Genomic DNA, 13137 nt, shown 5'->3' with positions numbered 1-13137 from the left:
TGCTTCGAATCCCGGTGCCGGCAATTTTTCACCGGATAAAAAAAAAATCCGCGTGTTGATAAAATTGCATAAACAGGCCTGGAGTGTGGCCTGATCCCGGTGACCAGAACCGGTAACGCACTCCCTCACCAGAGCAGGATTGGCCACCCTGGTGCAGTACTTGGCCACAACCTCCTATATGAACACAACAATCAAACCCCGGCCCCCTCAGTCCCCAGCAGCTGCGAAGCAACTGACCACGGCGGCGGTCAGACCTGCGAAGCAGCAGAGGGTGGTAAGAATCACTGGCTCCGGACAGGCCGCCATTGGAATGAGCCTGGCAACGTTTAACGCTAGAACGTTATCTAGTGAGGCGAGTCTAGCAGTGCTATTGGAGAAATTAGAGGGAGTAAATGGGATATAATAGGGCTCAATGAAATTAGGAGGCCAGAAGAAGCATATACAGTGCTCAAAAGCGGGCACGTCCTGTGCTACCGGGGCTTAGCGAAGAGAAGAGAACTAGGAGTCGGATTCCTGATTAATATAGCTGGTAACATACAGGAACTCTATAGCATTAACGAGAGGGTGGCAGGTCTTGTTGTGAAACTTAATAAGAGGTACAAAATGAAGGTTGTACAGGTCTACGCCCCTACATCCAGTCATGATGACTAGGAAGTCGAAAGCTTCTATGAAGACGTGAAATCGGCCGTTGTCACATTCGCTAACCTCCCGAACTTTGGTGTGATACGGCGCAGCTTCAAGGCCTCAAATGTGCGGCAATGCTAGATGAGGTCGGAGACCGAGGCGGCAACATTCTTTCCGACATATCCTCGGCAATATATCTGACAAGCCATATGATGTTCTTCATGGTATTTTTGCAAGTGCGCTAGCTATTTACGGCAATTGGACAGTCTACTCTCCAGTATTTGGAGGGTGCTGCCTAGATATCGCCAATAAATTACCCACGCTATTGAAATCTGCTCAACATTAAGACGTCTGGTATCTTCTATTACCTAACCCTCTAGGCTATTGATTTAATTGTGAGATTGCAGGTTGGTCGTTCAGCATACCAAGTTCATTGAAGGGAAGGAGAGCATAAGAGGAATTTGAGGGGACTACCTACCGTAAATTTAAAGATTTCAATTTATATTTGTGCTTCACCCACGCGAAATCTGTACGAAATGTCTGTGCTCAACGTACCTATATATTTATGTTAGATTGCATTTGGATTGAGAATTTTCGCTAACAGCACAGAAAGGGCGTGGAAACAGCATCAGGAATAATCGGGAAGTACCTTCTGAACAGCGGTCGCCCGTTAAACGAAACCATATGTTTACTGCAAAAAATGTAGCACTTTTAATATAACTAAAATTTGAAAAGCTGCATCTATAATACAAAACCTAGGCATAAAGTGAAAAGATTGCTTTTTTGTGTTTCTATTGAGTGAATATTGTACGAAACCGAGGTTAGTGGCGCAATTCTCCGGCTTTTTGCGCTTGCCCTTCCATGTTTAATCGCTATCGATAGTCTGTGTTTTTTGCTGCGCCCGTTTCCAGAAGGTCCATTGCAGGCTACCTTCTTGAGGCCTGAGATCTGCGATGTGAGAAAGTTGCCACCGTTGGCGAGACAGCAGCCTCATAGTTTTGGACGCACCAGACGCTCGCATGTTGTCTCATCCGAGCGAGGACCGGGGTGGAGCTCGCAACGGGGAGGCCATGGAGAACACCAGCCGAGACGACGAGTCATGCGAGGGCGAGCAACCCCCGAGTCCGCCGACCAACGGGGAAGTGGCCAAAGAGGAAGTCGGTGAAGACGCCGAACACATTAACAGGTGGGCTTGTGCAGAGCCAGGCTAGATTTCGACGAACTTTGGGCGCCAAATCGCCAGCGGCAAATAGTCGGCAGCACTACGACATCGCACGCTGCGACTGATCATCTCTTGGCGGCGTGGTCGCGCGCGTTTCGGCGTGTTGCGCACCTTGGAATCTGGTTGGATCATGTGTATGCTCGTCGTGGTATTAGGGATGAGACAGCGCCTTTTTAGGTGCGCAAGACCGTTGGCCGTAATACTGTTGCTTGTCGTCCGAGGCCGTAATTAGGTTATACCGTCCGCGACACTGTTCGCTGGATCATGTACACATAGCTGAAATCGCCTTCCGAGCGACTGCCCTTTACCTCATTTCAAACAGAACGTTGCAGTTAACCGTTGGACTGGAAAGCTTTATTCTCTTGCGTGTGAGCTGGTTGGCGAGCAGCATTGCTACGTCAAAATATGAGCTCATTGTAATACTGAATCGCGAAGCCTTCGTGGCATCCCCGGGAGCTCGGGTCTTCGGTTGTTTGCATCGTTATCTGGCTTTACGATTCTTGCAGATGCGCATGACTACCGCCCCTAGTCTTGTGTCGGGGTTCGTCCGCACAGCGCTTGAGCTGATATGTTCTGAGGTATGTCATTGGTTGGGGGCGTGTTTCGTGTGTATTATGAACTTTGTAAAGGTTTAGTTCTGGTAGACAGTTCCTGAATGTAAATAATGAGCGTATTATTCCATCTGTAGAGCACAAATGGTGTATAACCTAACCAGCAAGAGCTCTGTCAAATGAATAGCAGTAATATTTGCCTCACCTGCTAGTAGGGCTTGCACTAGGACATTGATGCTATCTTGTTGGGGATGTTATCAAACCGCACTGAGAGCTTGATGCCCGCATACGTGGCAAAAATGCATCTGTCTTTTATATGCATAGTTAATATAGCTTTCACTGGCTTGATCATTTCAGTGCATACCTTGTGCGTCAAAGTATGTGCTTGAAATGTGAACAGTGTGCAAACAACAAACATAGATGGTGTAGTGCACTACGTCCGTGGAACAGAAATGTTTGCAACACATTCGAGTAGGGGTAGGGTAGTCAACGCTGTAGTGTAACTCTCATGAAGGCTAGGTGTTCTGAGCAGTTGTTTTTCATTGCAACTTTCATCAGATGAGGTTTTCAGTTCCACCCATATTGCTCATTACTTGCTGTTAGGTCCCGTATTGTTATAACTGGTGCATGTTTCATTGCATCCTGCGTGTATATTGCTACTGAGAATAAAAGAGGTCCTGCGATGGCCGCATTTCAATGGGAATGGAAGGCAAAACCACTTGCATACCGTGCGTTGGGTGCATGTTAAAGAACCCCAGGGGGTCAAAATTAATTCATGGACCTTTACTACAGTGTGCCCCAACATCAGATTGTCTTTTTGGCATGTAAAAACCCAGATTTTAATTAATTTGATAAAAGGTCAAGTTCTTCTGTTTATTTCTAATGTACAGATGCAATAATCTTGAGCATTTACCTCTGGTAATCTCCATTTCATGCAATTTATTGCGTAAATGTCTCTGTGCTTGTGGCATGTGCTTGTGGAGATGTGTTGCACAGGTGTAGTAAATATTCGGTGTCTACATTGCATCTCTAGCATCTCTCCACCCTTCATCATTGCGTTTCACAGCTGCACATGCCATTCCTCAAGACTGTCAATGAACAGACTCACAGTTATTACTGTCACCTGCAGTTTGCCCTCATTCCACTTTTGACCTAAATATGAGAAAAATCTCCTGATTTTATTACTCCAACTTTACTCTGCAACACATTTTTTAGTCTCTGCAGAGCTTAACCTTGCTTACATTTGTCCTTGCTTTCTCTTTGAATATTGCTCCTTTTGCTTACGTCTGCTCCTTACTTATTTTGCATGTTAAAACAGCACTGCTTTTGTGTAAGATATAGGAGCGACACAGGGTTTACATTTATTGCAGAAGCTTTTATGTTCAATATGGGCTGTGCATTCACGATAGCATACACTTTTGTATAGTATTGCTGATTTAAAGCGAATCTTTGTAACATAACAGTGTTATTCATTTGGGAAGCTTCGGAAATAGTTAACTCAGTTGGTGAATGCCTTACATCCTGTGTGCACAAGGACCCAAATGTAGCTTGAGTTCTAGACTTGTACAGTGCCACAAGGTTGCTTCAGCATATGCAGGGTGCTTGCCAATTGCTATTCCTAAACCCTCTTACAGAAGATCTTTGGGTACATTTCATGAAGTGACATGACTGAGAGGCTTATGTGCCTTCATTATTTCTTCTGTGGAAATTTTTTTCACAGTGAATTAGACGAAACCAGCAAAGAGAAAAGTGGCCAAGACGCAGAAGGGGACAACGACTTAAAAGTGAGTACTTTTCAAGTCTTGAGCAGATTTAAGCACTGGCGTTTGGCATTGCATGGCCACCTTTATTTAAACAGCCTTGACCCACTGAGGTGACTTGGCGGCTATGGTGTTGCACTGCTAAGCACGAGGCCACAGAATCAAATCATGGCTGCTGGGGGCAAAGTGCAAGAACGCTTGTGCAAATGCATTGGGGGCATATTAAAGATCCCCAGATTGTTAAAATTAATCTGGAGCACCTGACTGCAGCATGCCTCATAATCAAGTCATGGTTTTGGCATGTTCTGGCAACCCCAGAATTTCATTTTGAACATTGATGGCAGTGAAATAAATACCTGGGCTATTTATCTATTGTTCATTTTCTGGGATGGGCACATGCACTGAAATAGTGCCCTGTTTGGATAGCATGGTTTCAGTGGTCTCGAAAACATGCCTCAAAGTTGCTTATGCAGTGTGCAAGGTCCTCATGAGCATTCTGACACCTTACTGTGAGAGTCTTAAAGGGTTCGGGCATTGATGTAGAAAAGTGCAGTGTGCACGGTGGGAATCATATGTGCAAACCTTTACAATATTATACTGCACTAGAGCATCTGTAGGTTGAAATGAGATGGTTTGGAATTTGGAGGAACCGCCCTCCCGGCCAACGGAGATGTCACAGTTGTCACCTCTGCATGAAAATCTCACAGCCACACAAACCATTGGGGGATTCCCACAAAATGCGGAATGTGCAAAGCTGCCACAGGAAATGCAGCCTGCAGCTATAAAAGCAAAGATAGGAGGGAGAATTAGGCGAGCATTATGACACATGTGCGCCCTCAACTTCAGCTGGGGGAGAGCCTCTGCTGCAAAAAGGGCAGGTTGCCTCCTCATACTATCGGAGTCGCAGTATTTCATTTGCACTTCTATCCCTACTGTTACTAATCCAGTTTTAAAAATTTCGCACGTAACATGACTTATGATTGCTCATGCAGTACCAACAATTGCATCCAACAAGTTTTCCAGCAGTCAAAGCAGCCATCTTCCAAATTCATCATACATCATATTGGAGATTCTGTTGTACCACATGTCATCTGCTTAATCTTTGTTTTTTAAATGTGTGTTTATACCATGTATTCTGTGGCTCTCAGAGGTAATGTCATGTGAGAAATCAACTTACTGCCCTTACTCAGGCTTAATTTGTTGACCCTTTATTAATGAAAATGAAGTCTCAATTAATGTTTGGCATGAGTGAAAAAGTAATTGAGCATTTTAGCTCTGATGGCATGGTTGCTATTTGTGCTCTGAAGTGAGTGGTCTACAATATAACTACTTTTGGCACGTTCAGTGTTTATTGCACAGGCTTGAATCATAGGTCATTTATACGTTGTCCTGTGACTTCATGATAATCTGGATTTTCCTTATGGGCCCAAGTGAACTAGCCCATTAAGATGTGTTTTTATCTACACTGCACTGATAATCATATGCCCCATTCATTGTTCACCTGCTTCCGTGGCTTAGCAGCTATGGTGTTGCACTGTTAAGAAGGAGGTCGCGGGTTTGAGTCCCGGATGCAGCAGCCGCATTTCGATTGGGTGGAATGCAAAAGTGATTGTACTACAAAAGCTCATATTGTGTTTACTTATCTAGAACATTCACTCTATGTGAAACACATGCTAGACTGGTTTTGATCTTCAAAAATTAACTGTGGAGTGTATGTCTCTGGCCCTGCAGGGCCTTTCCATGTCAAAGCTTCAGGATATCAAGAAAGCAATGGAAATGCTTAACCTGAATGTTCTACATGATGGCCCCGCAAAGACTCCTGAAGAAGCCCTGCATAAGCACTACCAGTTCTGGAGCACCCAGCCTGTGCCCAGGATAGGTGAGAGTTGCCCTTGGGCAAGTGGTCTTTGTAGCAATCATCCAGCTTTTCCTGTGGTTTCATTTATGCACATTGACACATGTACTTAGCTATCTTTCTCTGGAGACCGCTTTTCGCCGGCCAACAAATTTTAAATGTTCTTGCTCAGCGCAAGATGTGCCTGCATGATTTAGAAGGCTTATGGTAACGTTATCATTGATTCTATCAATTGTGTATGTCCTCGCTGAACTTTGTATAATCGGATAGCGTGTATGGCGAAAATTGTGTATTAGTTTCTGGAAAACACGCAGGCACCTGGGATTACACTGGAACTTTTGACAACTGATATATACAAGCCGACGCACTTGACCCGCAGATCAGCTTTTCGCCGATTCCCGACTGTGCTCGCCACTATTACTGTGCTTGAGTGTTGCTTGTTTTGCTGGGCACAAGTTCGCCCAAAAATTTGAATTTATAACTCACAGTTTTGACATTGTTTCGTTCGTCACAGTCACTACAATGTGGCCCTATGTCTTGCCACATCGTGTACAGTTAGTGCAACTCTATTTGTTAGTGACAGTATGTGATAGGCTTCATTAATATTTATTTCTTCAAAAGAGTCCACAAGTTTCTTGCTATTCTATATATGTAATGTGTTGTGTTTATTGCAATTAGTGCACAAGAAACAACTTTAATATTGTCCTAAAAAATCTGCTTGGTTCTGAGTAACTTGTGCGGTATAGTGAGCAATTTGTTTAACCTCACATGGCGCTATGTATAATTTCTGATGTGCTCAATTTGGTGCTTTCAAACTCATATTTAAGCACAGGAAGGTAAATCAGAGTCCATAGTAGGATTTTTTTTACATGCTGGTGTAGGTTTTCAGTTGTGGGTAGTTCAGGAAACTTATTAATAATTAATTACAATATCAGTTGATTATGTACTGAGAACACTTCATTGTGTTTTGTGTAACGGTAGTTGCCATGGCCAGAAATAAAGGTGAACAAGCTCTATTAAATTTCTCTTACGTGCAATGGTGTTTAGGGACACTAAAGAGACACATGATATCAGATTACGTACTAGGCCACATAGAAAATTTTGGTTATGTGCTGGAATTGTTATGAGCCCTCTAAGGAGCGTTCTACTGCAATAATTTTTCAATTGTTTCATTACTAGTAGTTGAGCTAGAAATGTATCAGTGCTGCGAGCCCATGATTTCAAAGGGAAAGCGTCGCCGCTAATATAAACACTATGCCTGAACAGATAAATTTACTCTAATATAAATATACATTTACTAGGCCTGAGCAGATGTCAAAATCCGTGCCACGGTGAGGAGAATGCGGGAACTTGAGGATGGCGTGGCCAACCACTCTTCATTCTTGCATTTCTTTCACTCACCTAGGCTTGTCTTACGATAAGAGTGGCTTTTTAGTACTATTGCAGAAAGGTAATTTATTAATACAGATAAACTTTTGTCTTTGGTGTCCTTTTAAAATTCATGTTTGCATAAGCGGTACTTTAGCAGAAGAATGAATTGTGGATGAGACATTTGGAGCAGACTTGTGCATACTGTAGTGCTCAATTGCTCAGCCTCATTAGAGCAACAGCATGTTTGTGTCCTGTTTCTTTAATATGGCTAGCTCTGGCTGTGTGGCCAATAAGTTTACTGTTATGTCATACAACTTACTTATTAATTTTGTGGCTTTTTATTCCAGTTTGTAAACACACATAGAAGTTGGGAATCAGATATGGAACTCCATGGCTGTAAAATAACAACAAAAAAGCAGTGGCCTAACTCGGAAATAGGCTTAATTTATCCATTCACATAGTTGTGCACATGTAAAGTGTAGCTATAATGCTAGAGTTTGGTTAGTCGTCACAAGGGCCCCACCTACCTTACTTAAGTCTAAGAGATCCATCCATATAGCTAGCCACTATCGTTTTATAGGACACAGGATTTTCAAAAAAGCTGATCTCTCATGAAGCCTTGGCACATAGCCTCCCACCTACCTTACTTAAGGCTAAGAGATCCATCCATATAGCTCGCCACTATCGTTTTATAGGACACAGGATTTTCAAGAAAGCTGATCTCTCATGAAGCCTTGGCACATAGCCTCAGATCTGAAGTTTCAGTCTGTAGTACTATTTGAAACCTACACAGTGATCAATTAAATTAGAAGTACCAAGCCATAACAGAGCCTAAATTAATGTTTGTCAAGGATATGTCCTGTAAGCTTTTGTGGCCGACTTTGCACTCTTTTGCTAAGCACTAAAAGTGAGTTGCCCATTACTGGCAATGGAAACAGGCCTTTACCTTCTTGCGATAGGCTGCACCTATTCATCGAATATCACCCACGCTCACTTGTAGTATAATTGTAGGATGACATTATTCATAGCGTAAAAATTTTCAAGCATTTGGATGAAAATGTGAAAAGAAGAAATAATTTTTTTTTTGCAGATTATTTTAGTTCTATTCTTCGTGCTTTGACATATTACAGTGGGACAGTGAACTGTTGGCACAAGCCAAATTATACAGTGCAGTGGACTCTTTTTAAATGGAACCTCAAGAGACCGAGGAAATCGGTTATGTTGGTATTTAGGTTTCATTGATATTCTGTTAGTAAATTGGCATGAGCCGTTACATTTACTGCGAGACAAACCTGAATACAATTGCCTGAATACAAAACCAACCAACCATGACAATGCTGTTTAAGAGGCAGTTCTGTTTAAGCAATTTCCGTTTATCGAGATTCCACTATAATTGTGAAAATATATAATAACTACATGCTGCATCAAGATTGGTACACAAGCATGGAACTGGTTGGTTGAGATCAATGCCCACTACTTTAAAATTAGTCATTGCAATTTAGGAACTGTAAGATAAGAATTGAAGGGCTTGCATAGTTCACGAAAAATTCTTTTCAACTCTGTTGTGAAGATATAGTGGGCTGCATGTTGTGACTCATTGCCCCAGCACTGTACTGGTCTAGGAAGGTGCAACAAACTTTTTATTCTCGTGCTGCAGATGAAAAGTTAAGTGCCAATGATGTCAATGAGCCAATTGAGGCCAGTAAACGGCTTGAAGAGATACGAGAACAACCATACTCCTTGCCAGCTGACTTCACCTGGGACACTCTGGACATCAACAACCCAGCCATAGTGAGGATCACAGTTCATTTTATATTGTGCTGCTGTATTAGAACCAACCATATGAAGCCAACTGATAATGAAGCCAAGAAAAGCACAGGGAAAGTTATTTGTAGTTTTAATTGAATTGTAGAAATGGTAAATTGGCTTCATTATCTGTTGGCTTCATATGGTTGTAGATAATGAAAATTGGGCCCCTTGATTCCCCTTCTCGTTCATTTTATTAAAACCAGCAGTTCGTAGCATGTGTTTGTTAAGTATGAAACATTTTATTTCCTATTGTGATTGTTGTTTCAACCTTGATGTTTATTAGCATATATATGCACAATACTTAGATCAAAAACAATTTATCTTTAGAAGGCCCATCAGCAAAAACTTCGAGAGAGCCTCCTATCTGAATTAGGCAAAGCAAATTTTTACTGTGCACGGCAAAGAACCGAGATTAGCAAAATAATCTGTTAAGTACATCTGGTTAAAAATTACACAGGCAAGAACATCAAGTGGAACTCATGCGTTTCAAGAAGCTAATATTTATACTTCATAGAGCGATGAAAGCAAGTATGTTTTAAAACTCGTCTAAAACTGCCTAACTGCAACATTTTAAGTGGGACTTTTGATTGTTTCAGAAGGAGATGGCACTGATACAGTTTGTTTGTTTTCCATAATTTGTGGTGATGTTTGGCAGGAGAAAGTTATTTGGTTAAGCAAACCTTCTGCAGTACAACTCCATTGACAAGTTTTTCAAGGTTCCACTGGAAAAATTACTGAACAGTGAGGAATGCACTAAATCACCACAGCAACACCAGAAACAGCTCTGAATGACTCCCGGTAAAGTCTAAGACACCTTGGTGCTCGTATTGTGACCGAAGATGGTGTGGGCACACGTGCGTAATTAAGGGACACATATACTATGTTCTGCAACAGTGGCCCTCGTCCGCTCTTTATTTGCTTCACCAGCAAAGCTAACTTTAAGGAATTGTCAAAATCTACAATTGCGCCGAGACACGCTTATTGGGACTAATGATCACATACTTCCAGCATTTCGAGGCAGGGTCATGGGTAGGGGCTTCACAGGCTTAACTGTGGGTATACATTTATTGTCTTTGTAGCAACGTGCAACAGTGAATTTGTCTCTGCGGCACTGAATTTACGGGACAGCTACATTCAGATGCAAGATGCGGGAACATTGTAGAACGGCGACACATCAATTGGAAACATAATACATAAGAGTCAATGGGCTTTAGGTTGAGATTGTGAAACGGCAATGTAGCAGCTGTAGCAGCTGGGAAAACGCAACAGTGAGGAATGTATTGACAGGGCTCCACTGTATTATTATTAGTGAATTGGTGAATAGGAAAAGCATTGAAAGAAACTTGAAGGTAGTTGACTTTGGACAGCAGGATCATCAGACTAAATTTTTATATGCAAATGACAGGAAGTATACCCAGTTAGAGGTATAGGAGCTAAGATGATGAAAGAGCACGTAAAGGTTACAATTCTTAATGCGTATTTTTGAATGCTAAGCGAGATATTCGGGTATAATAAGCACTTCCTCAGGCAGTAATACAAGTCTTGTGCGTATGAATGACTGTGTGGTAAAGTGAGAGAAGTGTACTAATGATACATTTTGAACAGGGTTTAATTAGGGCTTTTATGCCATAAACACTCTTAGTCATTATTGAAGCAATATGAACATTGAACTTTAGATTGAAATCTACAATGACTTCTAAGAACTTAGCAGGATCTACTTGCTTAATTTTAATCTTGCTTATCAGTTATAATAATTCAGGTGTCACAGATATTTAAAGAGAATAGAAAGCTACTAATATAGGTTTTTCTGGGTTTATGCTTAGAGTTTATCAGGCACCATTCTTGGAACGGACGTATGAGATAGCTTAATTTATCTAAAAGTGTGGCTTTCGACAGATGCTGCAATTGTTGTGTCATTTGTGTAAATATTATGTAATTGACAGGGAGCTCATTCGTGAAAGTCGAGAAAAGGGGAACCAAAAATAGGTTCCTTTGGTAACGATCCTTTGGTGGGAAAAGATACCCTCGATGCAAGGGGTTTTCTATCTCTCTGAAATGTAATTCTTAATAAGTTTCAAAGATCGACTGGTAATGCTATAACTTTCCAGCCTAGAAGAAATATTTTGATGGTTAAGGCTGTCAAAGGCTCTTGTAAAACCAATGAAGACTGAAACTGTTCACACCTGCCAGGGTGGCTATGGTGTTGCACTGTTGAGCACCAGGTGGCGGATTCAATTCCTAAACCTAATGGCTGCATTCCACTGGGGGCAGAACACTTGTGTAATATGCTTTGTATGTTTGTTAAAGAACCCTTGGCAGTCAAACTTAACCTGAACCTCTCCACCACAGCACTTGTCATAGCCCAAAGTGCACCTTTGGAAGGTTAGATCCCCATTTCTTGCATGAACTGTTTATTGAATTAGCTTTGCAGCTTAACATTCAGCCCCACAACAGGAGTATCGTGTGAAAATGTAGCCCATCATTGTTTAAAAGCAGTGCTAAAAGCGTGACGTGCTTGACATGTTGGGAACATTTGATGTCTTGACTGAATCTCTGGTCAGGGGCAGATTCAGGTGCCTACTTGTGGTGGGGGGGGTCGCGCAACTAACCACATGTCTGCAACTAAATGCTTATCATGTGTTCTCAGTTGAATCCCTTAGTGCTTTTTCATCAACACCTTGCAGACAACCACATGACCCATTTGAAAACAATTTATTGACACCGTTGGGTATGGTTAAACCTTGTAATAGCACTAAAAGCTAAAAACTGTAACGAGACAGAAAAGAGAGGTACAACTCACACTTAACCTCTTCACTACAGAAAAAAAATGTAGGGAAGAAAACAGAAACATTTTGAACATTTCATTTGCAATTTTTTCAGAAGTGCAGGGGAAAAAAAAATCTGTGAGGATATTTTCATTTTCAAACGATACAAATGAGTGTCCGCAAACGTGGTCATCAGTTGGGAACATGGTAAAAATAAAAGAAACAATTTTACCCTTGCAGGCACAAGAAAACATTGAATTTCATGCACAACACTTTCAACATTGCTTTACATCTTTGTTCCTGCATTGCATTGCATATTCAATTTTACAAAATTCTGGGAAGTGATCAAAATCATTTTCTCGCGTCGCCGTCAGGCAGCTAGGCTCGTCTGGTGCCTGGAGCTGCTGGTCTATTTTCAAACCTTTATTCCCTGGTACCATTTTGATTTGGACTGTTTTGGCTACATCCTGCTTGAAACACAAGAGAGACAGACTGCACCTCTTTTTGTTGTAGGTGCAAAGCTGTCGCATCATGACGGTATTCACTCCCCGCATTGCAGACAGCAATGTCGAGAAAATGTGTGAGCATCCTAATGGACCTTTCCTAGAGTTGACCTTTGCCCTAGCATAATAAATATACCTGTCAATGAGGTCCAGTCCCCTCAATTGGTTATATTCCAGTACACTTCCCAGGTGCAGTGCAATTTTTTTTTTTTTCATCCTTCAACCAACATTTGCATGAAGTCCTAGGGGCTATTCCAACTGCACTGGAAAAAGAATGCCTTTGTTTTCTCTCCATTTGACCAGACTCAAATTTCTGTTCTCACACGCTAGAGAGGTCAATGCTGTTGATTGGGAAGGTTTACAGTAGCGCCCTCAGTGGGGTTTAAATTTACTCTTCCAGGCATGAACTTTTTTCTCTTGAAGTAAGCAATCTTCAATGCGGTAAAATATCGATTTGTGAACATATGTGAGTGCTGCGCAGTTGTCTCCACAAGCTGTATTAACACTGCTCTGCCTAGGCCACTGGCTTTCATATCATCAGCGAGGACTGTGCCTTTCCCAGTGTATATATATAAAAAAAAAAAAAATCAAGCACTAACCCATCTGGGGAGGTTAAAACAAAATCCGTGAGATAATGTGCTGGAAAACGCCAAATCTACAACTTATGTCCACAAACG

General features: G+C 41.8%; 1 protein-coding gene across 4 annotated transcripts in view; it reads left to right on the top strand.

Moving 5' to 3' along the window:
- Window positions 1-1468: 1468 nt before the first annotated feature.
- Nmt (N-myristoyl transferase) overlaps window positions 1469-13137 on the top strand; it is a 68821-nt gene continuing 57152 nt past the window's right edge. The window contains exons 1-4 of one of the 4 annotated variants that reach the window (XM_065438682.2): window positions 1469-1810; window positions 4118-4181; window positions 5907-6036; window positions 9041-9174. In XM_065438682.2, coding sequence (XP_065294754.1) covers window positions 1644-1810; window positions 4118-4181; window positions 5907-6036; window positions 9041-9174 — 495 coding nt within the window. In that variant the 5' untranslated portion in view covers window positions 1469-1643. Of the gene's footprint in view, window positions 1811-2046; window positions 2425-4117; window positions 4182-5888; window positions 6037-9040; window positions 9175-13137 lie in introns of those variants that run through there. The other 3 variants (XM_065438681.2, XM_065438684.2, XM_065438683.2) reach the window with 3 other exon arrangements.

The sequence above is a fragment of the Dermacentor albipictus genome, chromosome 1 (genome assembly GCF_038994185.2).
Source record: "Dermacentor albipictus isolate Rhodes 1998 colony chromosome 1, USDA_Dalb.pri_finalv2, whole genome shotgun sequence".
Lineage (NCBI taxonomy): Eukaryota > Metazoa > Arthropoda > Arachnida > Ixodida > Ixodidae > Dermacentor > Dermacentor albipictus.
The sequence above is the reverse complement of the archived record's forward strand: the minus strand, read 5'-3'. Positions and strand labels throughout refer to the sequence as shown.